The sequence below is a fragment of the Nilaparvata lugens genome, chromosome 8, assembly GCF_014356525.2.
Source record: "Nilaparvata lugens isolate BPH chromosome 8, ASM1435652v1, whole genome shotgun sequence".
Taxonomy (NCBI): Eukaryota; Metazoa; Arthropoda; class Insecta; order Hemiptera; family Delphacidae; genus Nilaparvata; species Nilaparvata lugens.
In genome coordinates this window covers 43,007,115-43,033,321 of record NC_052511.1, presented here as the reverse complement: position 1 = coordinate 43,033,321, position 26,207 = coordinate 43,007,115, and the positions used below count along the sequence as shown (strand labels likewise).

The 26,207-nt window shown below is 32.6% G+C and overlaps 2 protein-coding genes across 2 annotated transcripts in view; one reads left to right on the top strand and one right to left on the bottom strand.

Moving 5' to 3' along the window:
* Nucleotides 1–2: 2 nt before the first annotated feature.
* LOC111051169 (ras-related protein Rab-11A) lies at nucleotides 3–15,456 on the top strand. Its single transcript, XM_022337603.2, has 6 exons — nucleotides 3–333; nucleotides 6,401–6,522; nucleotides 6,883–6,956; nucleotides 8,875–9,149; nucleotides 12,061–12,206; nucleotides 13,555–15,456. Exons 1-5 carry the CDS (start codon nucleotides 294–296, stop codon nucleotides 12,195–12,197), a joined length of 648 nt encoding a protein of 215 aa, XP_022193295.1. The 5' UTR covers nucleotides 3–293; the 3' UTR covers nucleotides 12,198–12,206; nucleotides 13,555–15,456.
* Nucleotides 15,457–18,974: 3,518 nt separating this feature from the next.
* LOC111051168 (calcium-binding mitochondrial carrier protein Aralar1) overlaps nucleotides 18,975–26,207 on the bottom strand; it is a 39,523-nt gene continuing 32,290 nt past the window's right edge. Inside the window, 5 exon segments of the mRNA XM_022337601.2 lie at nucleotides 18,975–21,137; nucleotides 22,943–23,033; nucleotides 23,633–23,735; nucleotides 25,325–25,519; nucleotides 25,939–26,079. Coding sequence (XP_022193293.2) covers nucleotides 20,975–21,137; nucleotides 22,943–23,033; nucleotides 23,633–23,735; nucleotides 25,325–25,519; nucleotides 25,939–26,079 — 693 coding nt within the window. The 3' untranslated portion in view covers nucleotides 18,975–20,974.

Below are 26,207 nucleotides of genomic sequence, written 5' to 3'. Positions count from 1 at the left end.
GCAAAATGATGTCATTGAAGGTCATGCGCAACAACCCAATGAGAGGGGCGTAGTGAAGATTTTGTCAGCCATTTTAGTTCTGTGGGATAAAAATTCATTCTACGTTGGCAATTTCTAAATTTTTGTGACACAAATTAGTTACTTAAATCCCATCAACGTAATTAGTGATTGCCTTATTGAACAGTGATTTCTCTAACTTTTTGTGGTGCATATCGTGTTTATATTTCTAGTTGTACATCCGTGACGGATAGTGTTAACATTTGAGTGGCCCAGGCTTTTTATTCATCAAAATAATGGGCACCCGTGATGACGAATATGACTATTTATTCAAAGGTGAGTATTGACATTGCAATAAAATTATAAAGCAGCTCCAAAAAATACTAACCAACATATTGATGTCAAATCTTTGTTGTTTCTTCGTAATTAGATTTGACTAAGGAAGTAATTTGAATTAGAAGATGCGCTTTGGAACCGTCTAAACGTTGCCTATTAATCTGAATATTTCAATTAGCTGCAAGTCCGTAATTAAACGTGTTGAATTTAAAAATGTCTAAGATTTATATTAGGAAGTCGCTATCTTTGTTGATATTTTTTGCTCACCCGATGAAAACAAAAACAAAGATTTTGACAAGTACCTACGCATTAGCTACCTATTATTTTTATGATCATTATTTTTTCAAACAATGACGAACAATATAAGATAATTATTAAGAGATCGTCGTCATCATTCTCTGATTTTTATCATCTATAGATCTATTTAATATTGATTACAAGCAATAATCTAGTTGGATCTTGAAAATTTAGCCTATTGTAAGGAAATCAGCTGATAGTTTTTTCATAGCCGAACAAAGCAAAATGATGTCAGCTGATGATATAGTACAATTTTGTTCGCAGTTCTTTAGTATTTTAATAAATTATTCATCTGGTTTCTGATTTAAAACAATTGTTTTTGGGATTTATAATCTATTAAAAATGTAACTCAAAAATAGTTGCTTGCCAATTACCTATTCTTGAAATCATGATACCAAATTCTTCTACTTCCTTCCTTAAGTTTCATGTTTGCAACAACCAACAATAGCATTCCCTTTAAATATTTTTATCAACAACTGATCTATTGTTGCAAATCACTGTAACTGCTTCAAACGTCATAGGGGAATAAATTAAAATAGTCCATTAATTAAAACGAATTTGATGCTCTACAGCCATAATGATTAGCATTTTCTTTTTGGATACATTATAAAAAAATTATAAGGCTTGAAAGAGAAGACAATATTGAAAAAATCATGTTATTTTGAAAATTTTAGGCCCGATTGCACAAAAGCCGGTAAAATTTTAACTGTGATTAATTTTCCAAGAACCAATTAGAGAAGGCTTTTTTGAAAAGACGGCTCCTCTGATTGGTTCTCGTGGGATCCAATTAATCACGGTTAAAATTTAACCGGCTTACTTTTAAGAGCAGGCAATAAGAGAAAAACTGGTTCAGCTAGAATCTAAAAACTTTGTTTACAGAGAGCTCCAAATAAACTCCTCTGAACTTGAAAATCCAGACAGGTTATACAGTCTACATTACTCAATTTTCATCTTTCCCGAACATGTTACTATCAGTACCTAGTTTTATAAAATTAGAAAGGCTCTTAACGCCAAAATTCTACTGGTTGAAATTTGGTATCATTGATTGTAATTTCTCTTACTTAATAAGGTAGCTTTAATATGTAGCCTACAGGGTAACTTATACAAAAAAGAATGACCTGATTTTAAAAAGCTAAGTTATACTTATTAGGAAGAAGGGCTTAACACTAACAAATTGCATACTTAAATACTTAGGAACGACATCTAGTCTGTTCGGAAGTCGTTCTAGTCGAAACTTTGGATAGGGCGTACAGGACCGCGAGACCAAGCTTTACACTCTTGGCCTCCTAGGTCCCCTGACATAACACCATGCAATTTTTTCCTGTGGGAATATGTTCAACATGTTTACGTTACTCCCTTAACTCGTGACATTGATGAACTGAAAACCCGAATATCAGCGGCTGTAGCCTCAGTGACAGAAGACACCTTACGCTCAGTCTAGGATGAATTAAGCTACAGACTAGATGTTGTCCGTGCAGCCAATGGAGGACATATTGAACTTTTATTATGCATTTTCGTAAACTCCAATACTTGTGAGTATTTTAGTAGGTATGCAATTTGTTGGTGTTAAGCCCTTCTTCCTGATGAATAAAGATTTTAAAAATCGGGTCATTCTTTTTTGTTTACACTGTATGAAAAAAAACATATATTTCGGTGAAAATACCTGAAAAAACATAGGGGGAGAGGGGTTGTGTTAACCTAAAGGCCACCGTACTTTATGCAGGTAATCTAGTTCTATAAGCCCCTCAAACTTCATCTCTGGCTACGCCCCTGAACTTGACTGTGTTGAAAAATATGAGAAGTAACTTGATAAAAACTTTATTTTAAAATATAAAACATTTTGCAATTACGAAAACTAGAACAAAAATTACGAAAGTGAAATTTAAAAATAGCAGAATATTTCTGCATTTTACTGTGATAACCTTCAATATTTTATTTATATTGATAAACCGTAGTTCTTACAATAATGATGTCACCTGAGCCTCCGTGGCAGTGCTGACAGTTGACATTGCATAGAGTCAATTTGCAATATTAATACTGATATTGTCATTCAACTTGACTTATCTGTACAGTAGGCCTACAGATAAAGCAACAGGTTAATTACTGCAGACCGTGGTCTTGAAGTTTGATATAATAATGAAAGTGATAATTACTCGATAACTTCATCGAAATATTATTAGGTCTACTTCCTTCTGTGCTCCTCTTCTACTCATCTTATTAAAAAATGTTTGAATTTGAACTTGATAAACCTTGTTCTACTTTGCAACTTGAGCTACTATCATGATTCATTCTAAAATAGGGGTAATCCCCAATTTTAACCAAGTAGGTACCGTATATGGATTGATTAAAATAAATCTTCTTACAGAACTTGATTAATGAATTTCAGAATTTTTGGCAAATTGTGCTATTCTCCACAATCTGTAGTATATTTGTTTAATTAATAAGAATATTCACAAATAGATAATATAATGTAAGAAGATTACATCAGATTGGAAACCTCAGGTGTTTCAGGAAAATGAATGGGGAATTGAGATTGCAAATGAATGAAATGATCTGGATGATTCATAATACCAACACATGTATCCTATTAATGGGATATTGCAACATTATTTGTTGAATGCAGTGTTTTTTATTGCATTGTAGTTATGTGAATAAGAACAATAAGTGTTTAGCCTAATTTTTTATTGTAGTAGGCTACTTTTTATGTCTGTACGAATGTCGTTGATGAACTGTACCCACTACCAATATTTCTTTAATAGCATTTAAATTCAATTATGTAAGGTGTGAGTAATAACTTATTCTTGTCAATACTGCTGTATTTAGTGCTTGGTAAAATAGTGAAGACAGCTAACTGAAACTATATGTCTAGGGTAAACATTTGTCGAATTAGATGTAAATATTTGTAAGCTCATGTCAAAAATCAATGTTTGTCAAAGAAATACAGCTCAATAAAGCTGCTGATTAATAATGTGAATAATGTGGGTAAACATTTATGATTTCAATAGATCATTTTCATTTGAAAAATGTCAAGAGTGATTTTTAAAATGTTGGTTATCTTCTTATACTGAATCCATGATGATAACCGGTACGGTTTCTTTTATTAAGTTGCAGTGTTTTTGTTGATTAATGAGATGGTAATTTTGAGAGGAATATTGCTTACTGACTGTATTCGATAATCAATTTTTATGCTATCATTTGAAGCAGTCATGAACAGCCTGCTTTTCGATCCGTATCTTCTCTGTATATTGACAAACGTTTATTGATAAATTTCAAGTACCTCAGGAAATGAGGGAAAATTGCTTCCCTCTTCAAATACCACAAGTTTCAAGTTTCTTGAAATTTACATATAGCAATGTGAAATCAAACCTGAGTGAGTCATTACTTGAGTAGACTTTGTCAAGAAACAATTTCCATCAATTTAGCTACAGTTTTCTTTCTTAAATATAGTAATGAAAATTCTCAGTCCCGTTTCATTGAGAACTCTTATTAATTAATGATCGATTTGTGAATTTTTAGGACCGGTTTCCGAGCTCGGGATTTAAGTAAGTTCTACACTTTAAAACAGCTAGAGTCGGAAAATTGGCTTTCCAAAACGTGGCCTAGTCGCAGTAAATAGTTGCAGCAGAATAAATCTTCATTTTCTCATTTATTGGAAACGTTTTTCCTTGACGAAATGAAACATTCATAAATAATTCAAAATAGCAGAATTTTTACACTATTTTCTCTTCATTTTATTTTGTGTTCAATTTTATAGTTTTTCGAAATTCAATTTAAACGTGACTTTGACTATGACTACGACTAGGAGGCCCCGTTTTGGAAAGCCAATTTTCTAACTCGAGCTGTTTAAAGTCTACAACTTACCTAAATCCCGAGCTCGGAAACCGGCCCTAATGTAGTTATTTGAACTTCATTTTCTTGAACTTGTTCCACAAAGAATTTTAAAATTTATTGTACTAGCAGATGATCAAGTTGATTAGCAACAAATTCTTACTTGGGTAAGATGAGAATCCAATAATCCTTTACTAATACGGCATAAATCTCCAGCAGCTGAACTCCCAAGCTATTGGAATTGTCCAGCTAAGAAACCAATAATTTTATCAATGGATTTGTAGGATTGGTATGGAAATGAATCAGTTTGCTACCAGGATTGATAGGCTATAGTGAGATTTACCTCAACTGTCAATGGGGAGCGATGATGATATTCATAAGGAATGCTGACAGTGTGAAATGAAACTCACATTAGTCTGACGATTTTGAATAAATACCTCCTTATAAAAAACATCAACGCTTCCAATTGAACCAATGAATGTAGTTTGAATTGAATCTCACGAGTATAGTCAATGTTTTTTGAATTGGGTTTAAGAAAGTAAAGCTAGTCAATGTGTTTGGTGTTTGGATTGACAATCGAGGTTGAAGACCCAAATTTTGCTGGAATTTCGATTGTTGCAATGGCTGAGGCAGCTGTTTAACGTGGCTGAGGTCGTGGATTGTAGACCCATTGTGCTCCAATGACAGCATATTGATTCTAATTGTGTTACCCACATGCCTCGCATGCTCTCACCCCTCCCTCCCCCCTCATACGGGCTCCACTCTAGAGCTTACCTATTTAATATTCAGTAGCTTTAAGCTACTTCTAGTTGTCGAACTTGTGTCAATAGCTTTTCTCAATCAACTATCAAACATGATCATTGCCTCCGCCGTGAAATTTACATTGTTGCCCTTGAGGATATATATTCTATGTCCTTAGCAAAAATCTGAAATTAGTTCAGTAAAGTCATAGAATAAACTTCTAGCAATAGGATGTACACTAATATGTGTATTGTTTCTCCATGGTTCAAACCTCTTGAAATTTTATTCAGACTGTGTTCATGCTTTTGATTTTTCTTTGTTCATTGTATGAATGAATTCATTATTCTTGATAAACAAAGGCATTCATTCATTCTTTTTTAATTCTTTAGTTACTTCCTTGGAAACTCCATTAAGCTTACTTTGTTCTATAAAATATTAGAACAGACATTCCAGTTCAATATCTAAATATGTAATATTCCCAACTTGAATCAATTATTATCAATTATCTTTAGTGTTAGGGTACTTTTTTATTCTACAGTTCAAAATGCTTTTACAGAGTAATATCTATAGAACAATTACATTGTTTCCAAAAGCCAGGATTTATTTGAATTTCAAATTATATCCAAGTGAATAAATGTTTCAACTTTAACGCATTCATAACTTGCATCTCCTTTTAAAAAATACTAATCCTTCATTGAAATAAATAATAGCAAAATAAATCGATACCTCTAGAAAAACTAAATAAAATAAATACTAATAAAAGAACACTGCAGTATAACTTCCAAGTTCTACAATACCTCATTCACTAACGTAGCCAAACCTTGAACTAAATTGATTTAATTGGTCACTTAATGGGAATAAATCAAGCAATGCTTGTAGATAGGTTTCTTGATTCTTTGATCTCCAAACATTTATTCTTTAAATGGGATAAATAATCGTGTAGTCATACCCACAAATCGTATTAATAAAATATTCATTATTATGGGGTCTTTTAGCTACTTTCGAAATAATGGAGGGATAATCTAGACTAATGATAGAAATAATAAAATAAATATAAATATAAAAATAATAGAAATACAGATGGTAGAGGATGATTTAAAAGGATTTAGTGCTCTCCAAATTATGACTATTCTTTCTTCCAAGTATTAACACTGCATTTGGAACTCGTTATAACTCATTGATATTTATTTATTTTTTCCAGTGGTGCTCATAGGAGACTCCGGTGTAGGTAAAAGTAACCTATTATCTAGATTCACCAGGAATGAGTTCAATCTAGAATCAAAATCAACGATTGGAGTTGAATTCGCAACTCGCAGTATACAGGTAATACTAATAATTGATTTGAATAATTTTAACTTCAACTGCATGAAATTACTTTCTGACTTGCAATTTCCGCATTCCTCATATCAATAATTACAGGGCTTCTAAATGTGTATGTTTTCCTCAAAGTAGCTGAAGAGGATGGAATGCTCATCCCACAGTATGTGTGATTTCATCATTTTGTTTAGCTCTTGCATATTAAAGTTGGTTCGTGATAGCGAAATAAAAGAAAACCAACTCACAAATGGACTCTATATACTCATGTGTGGTACATAGTGTTTGTAAATTAGATATCTTTGTAGCTTAACTAAAGTTTCTGATATTTATGTGATGTAACATTTGTGCTATCTCTTTTCGTTGCAGGTCGATGGAAAAACTATAAAAGCACAGATATGGGACACAGCCGGTCAAGAGAGATACAGAGCTATCACGTCGGCGTAAGTTTATTTCTCAATTGTGACCTTGCACTTGGTTTCTCTTATTTTTTGTACTATTATTTTTCCTCTTTGTTTTTGGCTTCAATCATCAGTATCTATATGAAATCACTCTTCCTAATCTAGTTTCAAAATTATTCGATGACTCAATTTTAGTGTATTATCAGTTTCCGCTCAAATTTAATGATTATATTCATTATCATCTCCAAGTAGTATAGATTTAAAAATGATGGGAATCACTTTGAAAAATTGCCAAATTATTGATAGCTACTGTATTCACTGTAAAATTGAAATCCTTCAAATCAAAAGCCTAATAAAATCTTACGAATGAGTGCTCTTTGCCTTGAATGAATTAATAATATTATTTTATTACTTAGTTCCTTTTCTTCTACCAAGTCTTTAAAATGATTTTATTTTGAGTCATTTTGACATGAATAGAATTATCAAATCTCAAGGTTTATTGGAAAACTATAAATTCTATAATTATAACATGTTAAACAATTTAATTCACAAAAAAATTAATTTTCAATGACATATCATTCATTAAAAATAACATTAAAATGACGACAATACTAACAGACCAAAATAAAACTAACGATGATGAAATGAGTTTGAAAATTTATTATAGGGAGAACCACTTTGAAGTGTCAGCATTCCTTATGTATAACATCAATGCTTCCTATTCAATTAATGCTGTCAGTTGAGAGTGAATCCTATTGTAACTGATAATAGTCATTGATAGTAAATTTACTGACATTATCAACATATGATAATAATTCTGAAAGATATTAAAAACAAGTTACAAACAAAGTTGCGGACTGCGGTGACCCCAGTCAGATCAATCATGCTATCAACTTATACTGTCGTGGGTTCGAATCCCGTGCTTGGATTGAAGATCGTGTCCTCTGCCATCTTATTACAAAATATTGTCATATTTTTGAGTGAACACCTGTGTGGTCATCATCCAGCAAATAAATTTTAGTAGTTTCGTTAGATTTATCGGCAAATTTTACATAGATAATATTGACCTATAAAGATTCAGTCTAATGAAAATTCAGATCATCACTTTATATTATTTTTCTACCTCTAGTAATATTTTCGAATTGTTTTTAGGAATTTGTATGAATTTTCACTTCACCAACGATGTTTCTAAAGATTTTTGTAAAAATTATTAATAATTATATGCTGAAGCGGTAAAAACTTCAAGGAGATAACTTGTATTTTTCTCTACAAATCATCTTTTTAATTCTATCCAATCTAAATCAATAAACAAATAGAATGATGAGTTACTACATGGTTTAACCTGTTCCTTAAATAACTTGTTCCGGAGTCTCCATGAATCATGTTTCCAATTCTATCCAATCTAAATCAATAAACGATTGTATTGAATGACCTGTATTTCGTCTCTATATATTTTTTTAATTCGATCTAATCGAAATCAATGAACTAATGAAATGTTGAATATATTATAAGGATTAACTTGTTCCTTGAATCCGGAGTCATGTTTTCAATTCTATCCGATAAACGATTGTATTGAATAATAACCTTTATTTCCACCTTATAAGTCATTTTTAATTATATTTATCTAAATCAATAAAAAAATAGAATGATGAATAAACTATACGGATTAACCCGTTCCGGAGTCTTCATAAATCATGTTTCTAACTCTATCCAATCTGAATCAAATAACTGAATGTATTCAATTGTTAGCGATGTTGGTTGTGCTATGTGTTTGCAGTTACTACAGAGCCCCTCCATCTAATCTAATCAATAAACGGATAAATGATTGTATTCTGATCATTGATAGGGGTGTTTTGTACATTTGCGATTACTACAGAGCCCCTCCAACTAATCTAAATCAATAAACGGATAAATGATTGTATTCCGATTATTGATAGCGTTGTGGTATGTCTAATTGCAGTTACTACAGAGGAGCAGTGGGCGCACTGCTTGTGTACGACATAGCAAAGCACCTGACCTACGAGAACGTGGAGCGGTGGCTGCGAGAGTTGCGTGACCACGCCGACCAGAACATCGTGATCATGCTGGTGGGCAACAAGTCCGACCTGAGGCATTTGCGCGCCGTGCCCACCGACGAGGCAAAGACGTTCGCCGAACGCAACAGTCTCTCCTTCATCGAGACATCGGCGCTCGACTCCACCAACGTCGAAACTGCCTTCCAAAACATACTCACAGGTCGGTCAATCTCATCACAAACACAATACTATTGGTTCTTATGGTAACCTTCGAAACCGCCTTCCTAAGCTCAGTCGAATCCTCAAAACAATGTAGCTATCTCACCAATATTAAGTTTGCTGATTTCCACACCAATATTGAATGTTTGAGGAAACATTTGTTCTATATAAGCACTAAAATACTAAACCTTATTCCGGACTACTTCCTCATAGACTCTAAGATTAGTAGAAAAACTAAACTAGGAATAAACCTGGACATACAGTAACTTTTTTCCTTATCGACGTATAAATCTCGAGATGCTCAAACTACTGTTTGCAAGGCAAATTCTTTTAGATAAATTTGTTGAAAGTGGACTCGCTTACGATTTTCTCACATTTTTTCATCTTTTTTCCTACTTCTCCTCTTCACCCTTCATTCCTTACTTTTATACCCTGTACCTGCCTATTACATGGGAAACCATAGTTGGCTAGGTATTTTTCCTCCTTTCTTTTCAGCACACCCCACCATGAAGCCTGTTTTTGTATTTTATTAGACATTTATTTTTGATTGTGATTTTTTGTATTTTGATTTATTTTATGTATATTGTGTTGATTTGAATAAAATTATTGATATTGATATTTGTTCAAATGAACAAATCACATTGGTCAACTCGTCAAAAATGATATCTCATCGGTATTAAGTTGATCGATTTTAGTTTTATCCAACATGTCAGTTGAAATAATGGAGTGTTATCTCATATATCATCTGTATTGAGTTTGTCTATTTTAGTTACATTTGTACAAATGGCACGTCAGAATTATACAGTAATCTCATATCTCATCAATATTGAGTTTGCTGATTTTAGTCTCACTTGTCAATAATTGAATAATCTCATATCTCATCAGTATTGAGTTTGTCGATTTCGGGCTTTTCGGTCAAATAACAGTTTAAAATAATGCCGTATTCTTATCACTGTTGAGTTTGTGGATTTTATTTGTCCAAATGACAAATCAAACTAATGCTGAAATCTCATATCTCATTAGTATTAAATTTGTTGATTTTAGTTTTATTTGTCCAAATAACACTTTAAAATAATGCAGTAATCTCATAACTAATTACTGTTGATTTTATATGTTTTAGTTGTTTTATTTGTCCATATAACACGTTAAAATAATGTATTTATATTAAATGTATATATATTACATTATTTTATATATATATATATATATATATATATATACATTATTGATTATTAGATTTTAGTTTAATTTGTCTACAAGAGCGTGTCTGCAGTCGGGCAAAAAGAGAATACAGCAGGTTCTTATGGTAGCCTTCGAAACTGCCTTCCGAAATATCGTAACATATCAGTCGAATCGTCAAAACAATGCAGTAATCTCGTTCCTCATCAATATTGAGTTGGTAAATTCTATATTTTGCTCTGGAAGCCGAGAGACTAAGTAAACAAGCATGTGCATGTGAGAGTAGATCTTGGAGCAGCAAGACCGATTCACAGCGGCTACATAACGTCTTCGCCATAGACTGAACTGTATAATCACTGTTCGTGATTCAGTATGAATGAAAATATTGTGACCTGGTTTTTACGAGTCGAGCAATCAATAGCTGATATGAGTAACTTTTTATACGCACACTGGCGTAAAAGTTGTCTCTCATTTCAATCTAAAGGCTATAGTAAGGTCCACATTATAATGGCAGTTTTTGATTACCAATGGTATTTGTTATCCTTGTCTATCATTCAACAAAGCGGATAGCGCTATCTCTTTCTCACTTTGCTCTGTTGCCAGATCGTATTTTAACTAAGTTATGTAGAATTAATAATTAATTAACAAAATATCTCATCTTAATTATTAAAATTCATTATGAGATTATTGAAAAATATAATTTTTTGCTGAATAAAAATAATTGATTATTTTAAACGAGAATGAACAGTTAATATTACATTAATAAACCTGTATCAGCTACCGTCTATAGAAGGCATTGAGAAGACAGATGATCGGCAACGTTGTTCTTCTATCTTTCTCCACTGCCGTTATAACGTGGACCTCACTATAAAGTTCTATTTGTTGTCTTATTAATTTAAATAGTTTTATTTGTTTTATCAATTTAATTAAGAAGCGCTATTATGTAGATACTCAGAGGTATTAATTCAGTATTCTGAAATAATTTATATGTAATTAAAAGTTATCAATTTAGAAATGCAGTATTAAGTTAGGTATAACGTATACAGTAACTCCATTATTGATTTATTTTAGTTCAATTACTTTAGAAGGTCACCTCCTAAAGTAATAAATATAAACGAGATAGATTAAGTTTAGTCATGAACATTTTAATTTATTCTTATTTATTTCTTCCATGTTGAAATGACAATGCAAATTTTGAGGAAAGCTGCAGCTGCTCGCATGACATACTAGATTTTCATCCAATGTAATTGCAGAAATGCTTTGAATTAATTCAAATCACTGACAATAAAACGTTTTTTTTTAATTCAACGATCGAGTAAAACAGAATAGCCTAATTTCAATTGATTATATTTAAGACTACGATCTTACTCATTCTGTTTTTAATATTCGCATTGTAGGAGTCTTCAGAGTGGTCATTTATATTCTGAACAGTAGTTTGAGTTTAAATTTATTATTATTATTATTTGATAATAATATCGTTTAAGACTAGTAAGTAATATACTGGCAATAAATCGCCAAAAAGGTTGATCTATACTATTTTTATGATTTTTACAAATAATAAAGAAACTATAAAATCAATTCACTTGTACGAAACTAGTTGTTTGAGATGTTTTGAATTAAAGGGTACTTCATGTTTTTATATATTGTTTTTAATAAAGAAACTATATACTTTTATACTAGAAACTGTTTTTTATCATTGCATATTTGTATATTTTGGCTGTTTATTTTTTCAGAAATCTACCGAATCGTATCACAAAAGCAAATCAGAGACCCACCTGAAGGTGACCTGATCCGGCCCCAGAACGTAGAACCCATCGACGTCAAACCGACTGTCAACTCAGATAGTGTTCGCAAACAGTGTTGCCAGTGAGCTTGTCGGGTCAGTTACTCATCAATTCATTCAAATATTTATGTAAAACTTGATAAAAAGATGGGAATATTGGGACGTACTTCGAAGGGAACTATTCGAACTAGGAATTGTTCAATGGAATATGTACCTTGAGAGAGTTTTTGTTCGTGTATACAAAACATTGTAGTCCTATTTCGTTCCTGTTTGCAAGTTATTCAAATTAATTCAAAATTGAATTTACTCTTCTTATTAATACAGTACAATAAATTCAAGTTTTTTGTAAATTTGAGTAACATGAAAATGACAGCTCTGTTCAGTTTTCGGCTTTAAAATCGTAATCATCATTTGTAGGTACCTTGAATGATTTTTTGTTTTTGTAAACATCAAATTGCAGTCCTATTTCGTTTGTGTTTGTAAGACGTCATCGATCTTTTCTTGTGATTCATGAGTAAAATCCGTGTTGTTTTATTATAGAGAAAGCTTAATCTAGTTGCACAGTCAGCCTCAATAAAGCCCCGTTCTTGGAGATGTCGCAGATGTTGGTTTAGTCCGAGTTGAAAGCAGTGAGAAGCGAGTGATAAGTCCAAGATAGGTTAAAATCCATTGAGTTGGGAGAAAACATGGTGGAGTGGCGAAGGTAGCTTAAAGCTTGAGAGTGATGTATTTAATGTATGTATTTTCTAATAACTTATTTCTTCAGGGCTACTTGATTTGTTAGTTTAAAAAAATAATGCATTTGCAATTTGATAGTGGTGCATTACACTCAACAGTAACACTCAATCTTGAAGCTACCTACTCCGCTCCACCATGTTGCCTCCCTAATGCATTGCATGCTGCATATGACTGTAGACCTACTTCATTCACTGTGTTTTCAACTCATTCAGCATGGCATTTATTATAAGTTGCTGTGTAGATGAACCATGGGATAGGTTACGATGTACGTTCGAACCTGTACTCTACGTAGTTCTGTGTCGCGAGGGGCTCTATAGGCTAGAGGTCTCACCGTTCAAACACAACATACATTTTTCAATTATCATGATAATCACTAGTCTATTTCACTTACGTTAGTGTCTTAACAGGTTCATAGATTTGTATTTATTTTAACAGTAGGTTTCATCAAATTAGTCATTCACAATAATAAATTATTATTATTAAATGAAAATTCAAATTGAATTATTCATTCATTAGCATTTGAATAAATGCAATATCTCAGTAATTTTCATCAATAAATTATTAAAATTGATCAATTACATTTTTAAATTTTCATGAAGTTATTTCAAGAAATATTGAATCATTCAAATCAACCTTTTTTGAAATTCAATCTTACATCGTCAAAATATGTGTGATTTTAATATATATTTTGTTTTATTTTTGACAGATGGAGTGTATGCATTCTTTTGTAAGGATGGAGAACATACAACGGCTGAATGTTGGTGATTATGATGATGGTGATTATGGTGGTGATTTGTGTCATCGACAGAGCAGTAGATAGCAGATAGCATTGATTGTCTGCTCTCTCACTCTGCTGCTGTCCTTCAACTGAATGCAGTCAAAGACATTATCAACTGTAAGAATGTTTATGAGGACGGCAAGAATAATATTATTGTGCTATTTTAAATCTCATTGCATAAAACAAATTAATGATGTACATTTTCTGCGAATCCACAGTGTAAAATGTTTTCAACTTTGATCAGAAGTATTTTTAAATATTGTTTCGCCATTGAATGAAGTGAAGAGGTGACACGTTGGCCTAATGTGTTGAATACTGTCCAGCATCATAGATTAGCAATTTAACTGATTATCACCGATTCTATCTTGTTTGGCAAATGAATAAAAATGATTCATGTAGGAACATTTATTTCACTTCACAGTAAATTATATGATTTTGATTTACTGTCAAAATTCGAGAAATAATCAAATAATGTGATTTGTGGCAATTGAATTGCTGCCTTATGTCTAATTAGAACTTTTTGTGGTTGCCTCTAATATTTTTCTCTGATCCTTATTAGAATCTAGAAATCAGCAACGTTCTGCTGTACAGACACTAAGATTCCTAGAATATTTCCATTTTTTCAATACATTCTTTCTCTGATTTTTCTATTAACCTGTAACCTTTTGAAGCCAGAGCAAATTGTAGTTTAGGCAGTAGCTGTGATGAAATTTGTTATATTGTATAGAATGATATATTCCGGTTGATTTATAACTTGTTAGATACAAGTCGCTGAGTGTGTAAATGAGTGATCAACTCCGATCTCCATCTTGAATTGCAATGTCGACATTGATGCTTGAGCATCGCATCGACGAGTCATGCCATCAGTTCAGTTCACTCACATCATTGGATGATTGCATGGATCTGCTTGTGACTTGAGCATATATCACACATAGTATAAATACAATTTTCCAATTCCTATAATGCACTAGAATGTGTTGCTCATATTTGCTACAATTCGCCATGTTTTATTTTAATGTATATTGGTTTTCATTTGAAAGTTTGAACAAACGTTGGAATTTGTTGATTATTTTTAAGCCTTGAAATTTGATTCTGCTGTATGGGTTATGTAATAGTCAAGTTTTATCGAGAAATCAATCACACATTGATTTTGATGCAAGCTGTTTTCTATAGCGTAAGTATATGGAACAAAATGTATATTTGTAAAAGCATGGATAAACGCCCATTCATTTCATATACATATTAGTGTGTGTGTATATATGTACATACTTATGGTTTTTTATATATCACCTATAGATAACAAGCTTATGAAGGCATCATTTACGTCAAGATTAGCACTGGAAAGAGTTAATAAATACATGATAAACACTAAAAAAGTAATCAAATCCCTTAAAATGAATAGTTGTGTTGAATTTTAATCAAATTATTATTCATTATTGACACTGTTTTGATTTTGATGTAATGTATGTTTTATTCAATAAATAATTTGAAAATATTAGTTATCTACAAGAAATTAATAACTCCCTATCTGTAATACGCCTTTTTGTGACACTTTGAATTATTTCTCCTCTATAATATTATTGTAGCCTACTTGGTAGTAAATCTTCATTTATCATTTTATTTATGTTTGTTCATAAATTTTATATTATATTCTTATATTGTTCCTTTCCATTTCTATATATTAATTCTATTTAATTAGGGAGGTTAATACTTTGAATAAATTAAATATTACTGAAGATCATAATGACTGTGTAGCTTTAGTTGAAAGAAGTTAATTGTATTTATTACTCTTTATCATTATTACTAGCTTATTAAAGTTGAAATAAGGAGTTTTTTGTTTTCATTTATAATTTCATTTCTTTCCCATCCTTGTCACGACCAATGATGATATTTACTTTTATCAATTTAGGAAATATTAATTTTACAGCTTACAGCTTCACTATCTAGGAAGATATTTTGATACCCAAGTCACTAGATTCTGGCTTGATTAAGTTCACACAGATATTTCCAAACACCGATTTAATAAAAGTGGAAATAATTTTAAAATTCGGTGATCCCATGCACGTATAATCATATACTTTAGTCAATATCACTGCATGAGATTACATTCTCTACTATTAATGTTTCATTCAAATCATGTTCATATTATATATTCTGTTCTCTATTTATTTGTCAAGTCTATATTTGCTACAGCAATTGATTGAAAATCGTTACAATAAGAAACCAGTGAGAAACAATCAAGTGTTTGATACCAAAGGGGCCCATCACGATTTAGGTTTTCACAGATTGAATACTTTTTATAAAGTTTTTATTGTGACAAAATTCATTTATTCAATTTCTGTATTGCAATTGAAAATGTTTACCCTTTTGTATGCTAATTTTTGTAAGGTTTGAATTCTGACAAAAGTTCAAATAAGTGGTCAGGAAAAATAAGAAATCCTTACAGGATCAATTACGATCTTTAGCTAAAACTATATTATTATAAACCCCGATTCCAATATTGCAGAAACTTGGAAAAAAATATTAGTCCCACCCAACTGCCAGGATTTGTTCCAGTGTACATAGAATATATATTCTAGGTACATTGGCTTTGTTCTTGAGATAAAACTGGGGCGGTTTTTCTATCAGAAAAGCGTGAATACGATTCAGTATGAAGAAATTTAATAGGTAAAATTGGGGTAGGTAACATTTTTCAAGTCTATCGAAATTCTTGATATAAAACTATAAAATGTTTTAATTTCTCCAGTAGGAGGCGTAGGACTATCAAGATTACTGTCAGTAGAGTACCTACTGGGGACTAGGTACCTGAATATATACAAAATTTACGTTTAATGAATGGCCTGGTGCATTATAGTAATTTATATTTTGTGAAATAACTCACTTCACCTACAATGAGAACTTACCATTACAACATTTTCAAACAAATAATTTATTTTTTACTTGAGGTTTGAATGGAGGTCAATCACTGTGGATTCGTCAGTATACTTGACAAAATTATTATATTCAAGCACAGAGGAAAAAAGTAATATTTAATCTCTGATTCAAGTGTGAAACCTAATAATTTTGTTGTTTACTGGCCAAGAGTCATGCAATTCAGTTAATTCACAAAAATTGAATTTTCCGTTCAAAGCAAAATTTTAAGGTTTTTGATTGAAGCAAAGCAAGGGTTGAGTGTAAGAGTCCTTACTCTTAACCTCCTAGGTAAATAAAAGCAGAAATCCAATTCAAAATACCTAATTCAATAGAGAGGTGAAAGTAAGAATATATCTGAATGATATAATGAAGAATCATATTCTATTTTTATCGATGCATCAATGCAAAGTGGTATAAACATTTTTTTCATTTGTACAAGAGAAAATGTATTTATATTCATGTTTCAATACCCATGATACATCCGAACACTTAAAAAGTTATAACGATAGCCTAATTGACATTTTGCTTTGCAGCAAAAACCCTGAGCGGGAAAATTTCAACAATTTATTCTTTATATTTGTCCCGCACTCTCCTGCGTCTGTGTGTTCAAGGCTAGTCTTATATTTCAAAAATGGAATTTTAACAAGTGAGGGTGCAGTTTTTACAACTTGACTTCATAATTTTGTTTGATGAAAATATTAACTCTGAAGATAACTTTAATATCATATGAACTACCGTACCCATTTACTTATAAAAATAAGGCTACACACCAGAGCTAAGTTTAGTAAGAAATGCACCACATAGATGAGACTTATTTAGCAGAATTTAGATCTCTTGTTATAAAATGCTTCTATTTTGATAGAAATCTGCTATTATATTCCTACTTTATTAATGAAGGATTGCACGGCAATTGGGCCACTGAGCTATTATGTTTATACAATTACAGTATTATTGGTTTTATAATCTTCAGGATAGTATTAGTTGATAATTTCATGATAACTATCATGTTCTGATATAAGAAATAATGTCTGTATTGTTTTTAGTCAAGTGTTCATTAATAGTTGTTGAATTCATCCAAGATTTTATAGCTATTAATTTTTTAATCATATCATTGATTATGAAAGAACCCATAGACACCATAATAGAAATGTTTAAAAGACTGAAAAAGGTGTGATAGAGCTCCTTGAATGAGAACGATTAGTAAAATTCATTATTACTCATTTCAAACAGTCCATTTCCAGAAATTATAAAATTTCTTCTCTGAGCTAAAATCAATCATTGAGAATTTCAAAAGCCTTCGTAACTTGCTGTATAATATTTCATTGACTTCAAAACTACTTCTCCGATAATAATAGATTAAGGTTTCAAATAGAAGATTCTGGGATATAAAATAAAAATGTTCATGCATTTCTTTGTAGGTAAACTAGATTCCATATGAAATTTTATTTTCTGATTAATAAATTGATAAACTTCTCTAATCTACTTCCTTCTTGACTTTATCGACTCTCATATTTGAATAAATTGAAATAAATTAGACATTGAACATTTAATAAATCAGTAGGTTCCTACTTGTAGAGAAAAATTAAATTATTCTAAAGGAAAATTCTCGTTCCTCACCCTCAGGCAACCGCCCATGTGAAGAGCAGTATTAAAATTATTTATACGATGTAACTTATTGTTTTTGAAGAAAAAAGGTAATTTAATTTCATTACCTATATCTATTATTTCAAGTCAAATGTAAAATGAATCTGTAGTTAATACTGAAGTCGATATTACAACTTTTAATATCTTCCGTCCCAAATTATTTTAAATCTCTTCAACTACGGGAGGAAAAAATAATATCTATTCTCTCTTTTGAAAATTGCACATTGTTATCCTTTGCACGTGTTTTAAAAAAAATCAATGAAAAATTCTTCATCACAGCAATAACGAGATTCAATAGTTATCAATTCAAGTTGTCATTATTTTGTATAAAGTGCAATAATCCCAAAGGCTTGAAACTTATTCGCTAATATTGTTTGGTTTTCTTGGACCTCACAATATTTCAATCACCACAACATGATAATAAATAGGCTATAGGAAACATTGATGCATAATGTTTAGTCACATCTTTTGTTGAAATTGTTTTTTGAATGGCTTTGTAAATCATGTTCTGTAAAAGTGTTATAAACTTTGAATACATTAAGAAAGACTATGTTTTATTTTATCTCCACTATAAAGTTTCTACTTCCACTACAAGGTTGCAGTGAACTTATTACGAAATCCTTGGTTAATACACCATGCGTATGTGATAACCAATAACCAGATTAGATAAATTCTGGAACATAGAACAGTCTACATATTTTCATATCTCATTTTTTGATAAAAACAATAAAGCTTATAAGAATAATAAATTAGTTCTGGAATAAGGGAAGAACTACAAAAATACAACACTGTTTCTAAGCGTATGCACGTTGTATATTATTAAACTAAAAAGAATCAACAATATAATGCAATAATGATTGTAAAGCTTTCATGAGTGTTATATTTAATATATATTATAATATCAAGCATTTTCAATGCATTTATCAAATATTTACATGAATGTAAAAAGACGGCACAGTTGTGGTGAGCCGCAGAGTAGAGTGAAAAACAAGAGCAAAAAGAGTGAAGAAGTGTAGACTTCTCTAATTTCACTCAAAGTAGTATATATCTATAATCACTGTTCTACGATATATAAATCGTAAATGAGAAGATACACCACTACAATCCAACTCTTTCCACTCTTACATGCCTCTAGCAGCAGCTTTTAGGTGATAGAATTTTAGTATTTTAAACCTTAAATATGATAAATTATGAAAGACGGATAAATTCAGTAGCAGTTATACTGATGGAAGTTGTTTTTAAGACAGTTTAAAGCATATTACACTGTAGAAGTTGGGCCGTTTTGAATAAAAAAATAATTGAGTTGTTGAAAAATATATTTCACTATTTCTGCTGATCTTTTGAAGCAGTTTAAAATGTGATGAATTGGGCGTTTTTAACGCAAAAAATGTTGATTAGTAGGATTTACGGAAGTTTCAAAAACTGAGCATTCCAAAAATAGAAGTGCGTTTTTTACAGACGTTCATCAGTCAGCTTCTTTTACAACAGTTCAGATCTGATTGGTTCAGATTTGTGGTTTTAAGAATCACAAAATATCAAGTTGAAATAGATCATGTTTCTTGATGAAAATAGTTTTCGGAAGTCCCATCAATTTGGATTGATATTATTTGAAGCTCCGTCTAAACCGATAAAAGTTGAACTACTGGATTTATTGATTAGAGTTTAGACCATCACTTTTAGACCAAATTATTATGGTTTGGTCGATTCAACCTCTCTCAATCCAGTTATAAATCTTGATTTGAAGAATCTGACAGACATTGTTGTTTCCTTACAGAGCTGTTTCTAGTTCTGATGTTTAGTTTTACACGATGCACAATCGAAGAATGTATGTTTCTGTTTACCGAAGAATAATTCCCTGTTTTACGGATGTTCATAGATTAATAATATCTTCCTTTTTGAATCAATCCGATTCTATAAGTAGTGGAGAGGCGGTTTTCAACGCCACAATTCAAGCAAAAATGTTGAGTTTGTGTTTTTTTAGAACATTCCCAAATAAATTCATTCCACTCAGATGTACAATCCAACATATTAGATTCTGATTTACATTCAAACGTGCATTGCGATGTACATTCAATACTTTACTTTGATGTACTGTCAGATGTATAATTTGATGCACATTGAAACGCATACTTAGATGTAAAATCGATCATATACATTGATGTACTATCAAAAACCGATTTGAATGCACTTGGTACATGGATGAAGAACTGTATAAATTATTCAAATGTACATTGCTACGTACATTTAACCTTATACTTGGATATCCAAAACATTGATGCTCTATCAAGAAAATATTTGAATGCACATTGGTTCATGGAAGACTTACTGTACTTCCTATGCACATTCAATCATATAGTTGGATGTAAAATCAAAGATACACATTGATGTATTATCAAAAATATAGTTGAATACACATTGATACGAAGATGACGTACTTGAATTGACGTCAAACGTGCATTGCTATCTACATTCGATCATATACTTGAATGTAGAACCGAACATACTTGGATGTACAATCGAACATACACATTGATGTACTACCAAAAACATATTTGAATGCAGATTGATACGTAGATAGCGTACTTTGAATGTACATTGCTATTGCATTCAAACACGTACTTGGAACATATACATTACGGCGCCCACATTCAATCATACACTTGAATGCACAGTGAAACCTATACATTAGTGTACTATCGCCGCCGCCCATTCATATGTATATTTTGATGTAGTCGGTGACAGGAGGCGGTGAGGGGTCGGAGGGGATTCCCCCCCGACCGGATGCGTTGTGCTAGACGGAACCGAACTTGGGCAGCGACAGGCCGAACTTGGTCTCGATGCCGGTGATGATGGGCAGTGCTATCTGCAGGCCTCCCACGTGGTCCGGGTTGGTCGAACGGGCCGTGTCCGCCACGCCTGTGCTCGGAATGTTCTGCTCGGAGCCGGTCGGCCGTCTAAAATCAATCATCAATCAATTCATTACATCGTACAAGCTCAAATTGTAACAAACACCACATTAGATTTGTTAATTTTTGTAGGTTACAAAATTATATTCACTCTTCTTTTCAGGGCTACTGATTATTAGAAGTGGCTCTTCAATTACAATAAAACTTGTAAGTATTTATTAAATTTATAGTATTTCGTACTCAAATATTGTTTTAAATTTTGTTGTAATTTGTGATACGGGTAATGCTTCTGATGACATCAGAGGTGGCTACAATTTAAAAATTAATCTATATCTGCTATTCAATGAATTTAACAAGGCATGAGCTGGATAATTATTAATGAGATGCAATTTGAATCAGAACCACAGCCAGTAGCGGCTCTTGATCTTTTAACTTGGAGGTTCAACCTCATGATCTATTGGGGAGAAAGGTCAAGAGGATATAGAGTATTGAGCATAATCAAGTGTAAAGGTAATCAATAATGATTTTAAGGAATTACCTCCCAAAGATTAAGCATATTTTCTACAAATATAGATTTTTTGTCCTGTTCATATTTTTCTTGTTTAATTTTTACTTTGGGAGTTAATCTACCATCATGTTTTATTTTACACCTATCCTCAATATTAATAATGTTTGTCTTCAACAAATACTGAACCTTATTCATATTTCTTCATCAAAATGCTGTTACGGTACCTAACACAATAAATTATATTCACACTCTCACTAAAACAAAATGGACATACTAGAAATACTCACGAATACACGAACCACGCTAGAAATTACTAGTCTATATTCTTCAACACGCAAAAAAAAATTATATAACAAAGAATGCAGTGAAATCTATCACAACTGTATCTGTATACAGTGTGTACCCGAAACCGTACCGTATAACCTCAAAACTGTCACGCTTTCTACTTCTTGTTTACCGCTTTTTTACTGTTTACTGCAACCAAATTTGAACTTATTGGTTATGTTCAAGATGGCACTGCTACTGAATCCGTATCACGAATACTCACGATTCATTCCGAGGTTTACCGAATGCTTCACTTGCCTCGGCTAGGTTCGGCTACTCTCGGATGACCTCGTGAAAACGTGGTTCAGACAGGATTGTGAACCAAATCCGTGCTAATAAACCGATTCCCCTCCTCTGTTCCACTACCTCACCCAGCCCTGTTTTTGGGGTTCACATCGGGGAATGAACACTGCTTTCCACCACCACCCGTCTCGTCATGCCATTCGGTGCTGTTTCAAGCAAGCCACTCCGGCACCGGCCGCAAAACATCGATGTTAAGTTTACATAGATGAAAAATTTTGTGATGTAATTTCTTGAGTATAAATATAAAAAAATATAATTATATGAGTACAATTCATCATTCTATAGGAGTTGGTTCAATTCTGGGGGTTCAATGAACCATTGAACACATAGGACGAGCCGCCACTGACCACAGCATATATTGACTTGTATCGTACAGAAAAGATAGCACATGGTATAGGGCGTTTATGTTCCAATTCCAATTTTTACTGAAGCCGATATTCCTAGTAGCTCTTTTTCGTGAAGCTATGTGACGCTGGTAGTCTCTCATATTGCGCCGTTCTTACATTCTCACCCGGCCAATACACTAATAATAGACAGTAATCGGCTTGAGATTTGGAACATAAACGACCTAAACCATGAGATATCTTCTAATGCTATCTTTTCTCTATGACTGTCTATAAATCAATCAGCGGAGTTTGAACTGATAGCCGAAAGCATTCATTGTTTAGCATTATTGCAAGTGATTTAAAAAGATAATTAATCAAGTTAATGTACTTACGATCCTCCAAAGTCCACGTAGAATAATCTCTGAAGAACTTCATAAGTCAGCAGAGTTACTCCGAACTGTGGCGATGATCGACATACTCGAGCTGTAAATAACAGAGATCGGTATAAAATTCAATCCAATTTAGAAATAAATTATCACCTAAAATTTATCCTTAAAAATTATGATGAAATACATTTCTGCATCAAGTTATTATGGAAGACATTGTGGACTTCAAACACAGAATAATGTAGTTAGAAATTTGGACTGTAACCCGTTTGTTGACATTTTTGAAAAGAGCCATTTCAACTGAGAAAGCGTTTGTTTCTTTCTTATAGGAATGTATGTAGGATAATGATACAATGTTTGACTATGATCGAATGATATATGGATTCAGATGTCATACTATGAAAAACCTCAAGAGACTATGAAAAATGTTCGGTGCATAGTGATGATAGATGGGAAGTTAACTTACCAGGTAGGCTAATACAACCTGTAATTTTATTTATACATTGATAGATAGGATATCATTCTCAACTATGAATGATTAGGAAAGAAACAACAGGCTTAAAGCCCAAAACGGTTCCTTTCCCAAATTTGGATAATTTTAATATAGATATCTCTGTTGAGAATATCTTTATTACAGGTCATACTTGGAACAAATTGATCAGAATTCAAATATATTCTGTTTGAGTTGAAACTCACCTGCTGTTCCCTTCCAGAAGGCCCTTGCACCTTCCTCCTGATAGATTTTACGAGCCGCATCAAATACACCATTATACGTGGTTTGACCAGCTCTAGCAACAACCTGCACAAAACATTAGTTACAATATAATATCGATATCGGCAACAAAGATAGTGAAAAAATGAGAATTAGATGTGCTATGGACGGGCTACGCTTTCTGTGCGTGATTTTGAACCGCTTTGATGAGCTAAAAAAGTGCATCTAACGGGTGATTCTCATAGAACACGATCCTATAGACTTATATCATTGTGCGAAATCTCAATGTTAGCACATTGAAGTGGGTGATGATGGTTGAAGCTGAAAATGAGGTGTTTTCAGAATACAAGGAGCATTGTTAGCAGGTGTACCTGGAAATCTATATGAGATAGAACGCTCTACCTGGTCTCAGATTGTAGAGCACAGAATTAGTCCCGGAGGGATTTTGAATTATACGTTTAAATTGTGACAATTGGAAGTTATTGTTGATTAAAAACTAAAATTCATCAAAATTAATTTTTTCTTGAAACGTGACTCATTTTTGAAAAATTGTAACTCAGTACTCATTTAAGATAGAGAGCTCGAAATGATTTCATTTTATTCAGAAATGTATAATTTAAAAAAAGACAACAGCAAATTTTTCTGTCCGATGACTGGATTTGGCGGAAATAGATGAAAACTGGTAAAAGAACCCAAAATACGAGGTTTTTGGCCCATTCTGTATGTACCACAAGGACATTTTGAAATCAAAAATTGGTTCTAGACATCTCTTATGTATCCAAGTTTATTATAAAATCAGAAGTGTACGTCACGGTAGCTGAATTAATTTAAACATTTGGAGGACCGAATGAGGGAGCATATGAAGTGTAATACATAGGATAAACATCTTACAGAAAGTTGTTTTGTGGTTGATACGAAATATTGCTGTTAAACAGCGCAGAGCAATGATGGATGCGTGCGGACGATGCATCGATACGTTGAAGACTGGAGACTCAAGTACACAAGGTCGAGAGGAAAGAAGGAGGAAAGGAGGGAGGAAACCTAATTGCGTCGCAAAGTGCTACAGGCTCCCAACATTACATACTTAACCTTCCGGTAGTCGCGCCCTACTCAATCACACGAGCAGTCGCGTGTTGTACTTTTTACAACATCCAATTTTCCAAGTGTTATGTACTCTGTTGTTTACTGTCAAAACATATTAATTAATTGTATAATTACTTTTTCCATCTTCTGTGATTATTTTACGGCTATGAACATTTGGATGATAACCATTTCATAGCCCAATATGGTACACCAAGCAAAGCCATCAATTCTGTGTTATTGGTTCGTTTAAAGTCCCCGTATACAGTCTTTCCCTATCTTATGCACAGTGCGACTAAATGGCACCTAAAGACTGAACCATTGCTCGGTTGATACTGCAACTCAGTGGAGTGATGGGGAGAAAGTTTTGGAATGCATAGGTGACTCATTCACTGACACCACCCCATTCAATAGTTTTGTGCAGCAAAAAAACTGACACTGTTGTACTTTTTACAACAGCGCGACTGCCGGTAGGTTAAAATCCCTAACAAGAACTACAATATAATATTACAAGCACCATGTATATAGTGACTGGACTAGAATGGACCAACCTGCAACCTAGTGTTGATTGCATAATTCTATTAATTGGAACCAACCTGTAGCCTGGTCTTGATGACGTCAGCGGGAGTGACGAGCGATGCGGCAGGAATGCCTGATATGGCGCCGGCAGCTAGCAGCGAGAGTGGGTGGTTGTAGCCGTTCTCATCCGCCATGCTCGCCTTCGTGTGCGCGTACGTCGGAAAGTAGATCGCGCTGAACGGAATGTCTCGCAGCAGGCACGCCTTCGCACCCTGTATACAACAATTCAACAATAATAGGTAATATTGGTCTCAGCAACTTGATAGTTTGAGAATTAATGTATCTGTAAATGGCTAAAATATATAAAATCTAGTTTAAATCAGATACGCAATCCTAAAACAACAGTTTTTCATTAATAATAATAATAACTTTTCTGATTGCCAATGAATTGCAACCAGAGGAGTTTATCAACAAAACATATACATCATAATTATAATCATACAAAAGTTGCTAATAATAAACTAGTACTAATTATGATACCCCACTAAAATAATTTATGTCGGGGTGATCATAATATTCTTTTCTGAAACATGTATAAAACATTTTTAGTATTATAACCTCTTCTCAATCACGATTGGACAAGGAGTACCTATATGAATAGAAATTATTCTTTAAAATTATAATTTTTTACCTTATACAATCCAAAAAGGCCAAGATCCTTCACAACAGTCCAGGCACGAATTTTTGATCCAGTAGCAATTTCACCAGCAACTTGCAGTCGAATTTTAACTATTTCTAACGGATTTGTAAATATCACTTGACATCCACCAGCCTGCAAAATACAAGATTCCATATAATCCATTATTTTCAATAATAAATTGATGATTAGAATAGAGGAAAATTAATACAATAATGGATTATGATGTTGTTGAAAGAAGATTCATGTACATTTACATTTGA

What these genes read in the sequence shown, in the direction of transcription:
- LOC111051169 (XM_022337603.2), top strand. Translation starts at nt 294, where the DNA reads ATGGGCACCCGTGATGACGAATATGACTATTTATTCAAAG. An exon ending in ATATGACTATTTATTCAAAG is followed by an intron (nt 334 to 6,400) that starts GTGAGTATTGAC and finishes TATTTTTTCCAG; the next exon opens with TGGTGCTCATAGGAGACTCC. An exon ending in TCGCAACTCGCAGTATACAG is followed by an intron (nt 6,523 to 6,882) that starts GTAATACTAATA and finishes TTTTCGTTGCAG; the next exon opens with GTCGATGGAAAAACTATAAA.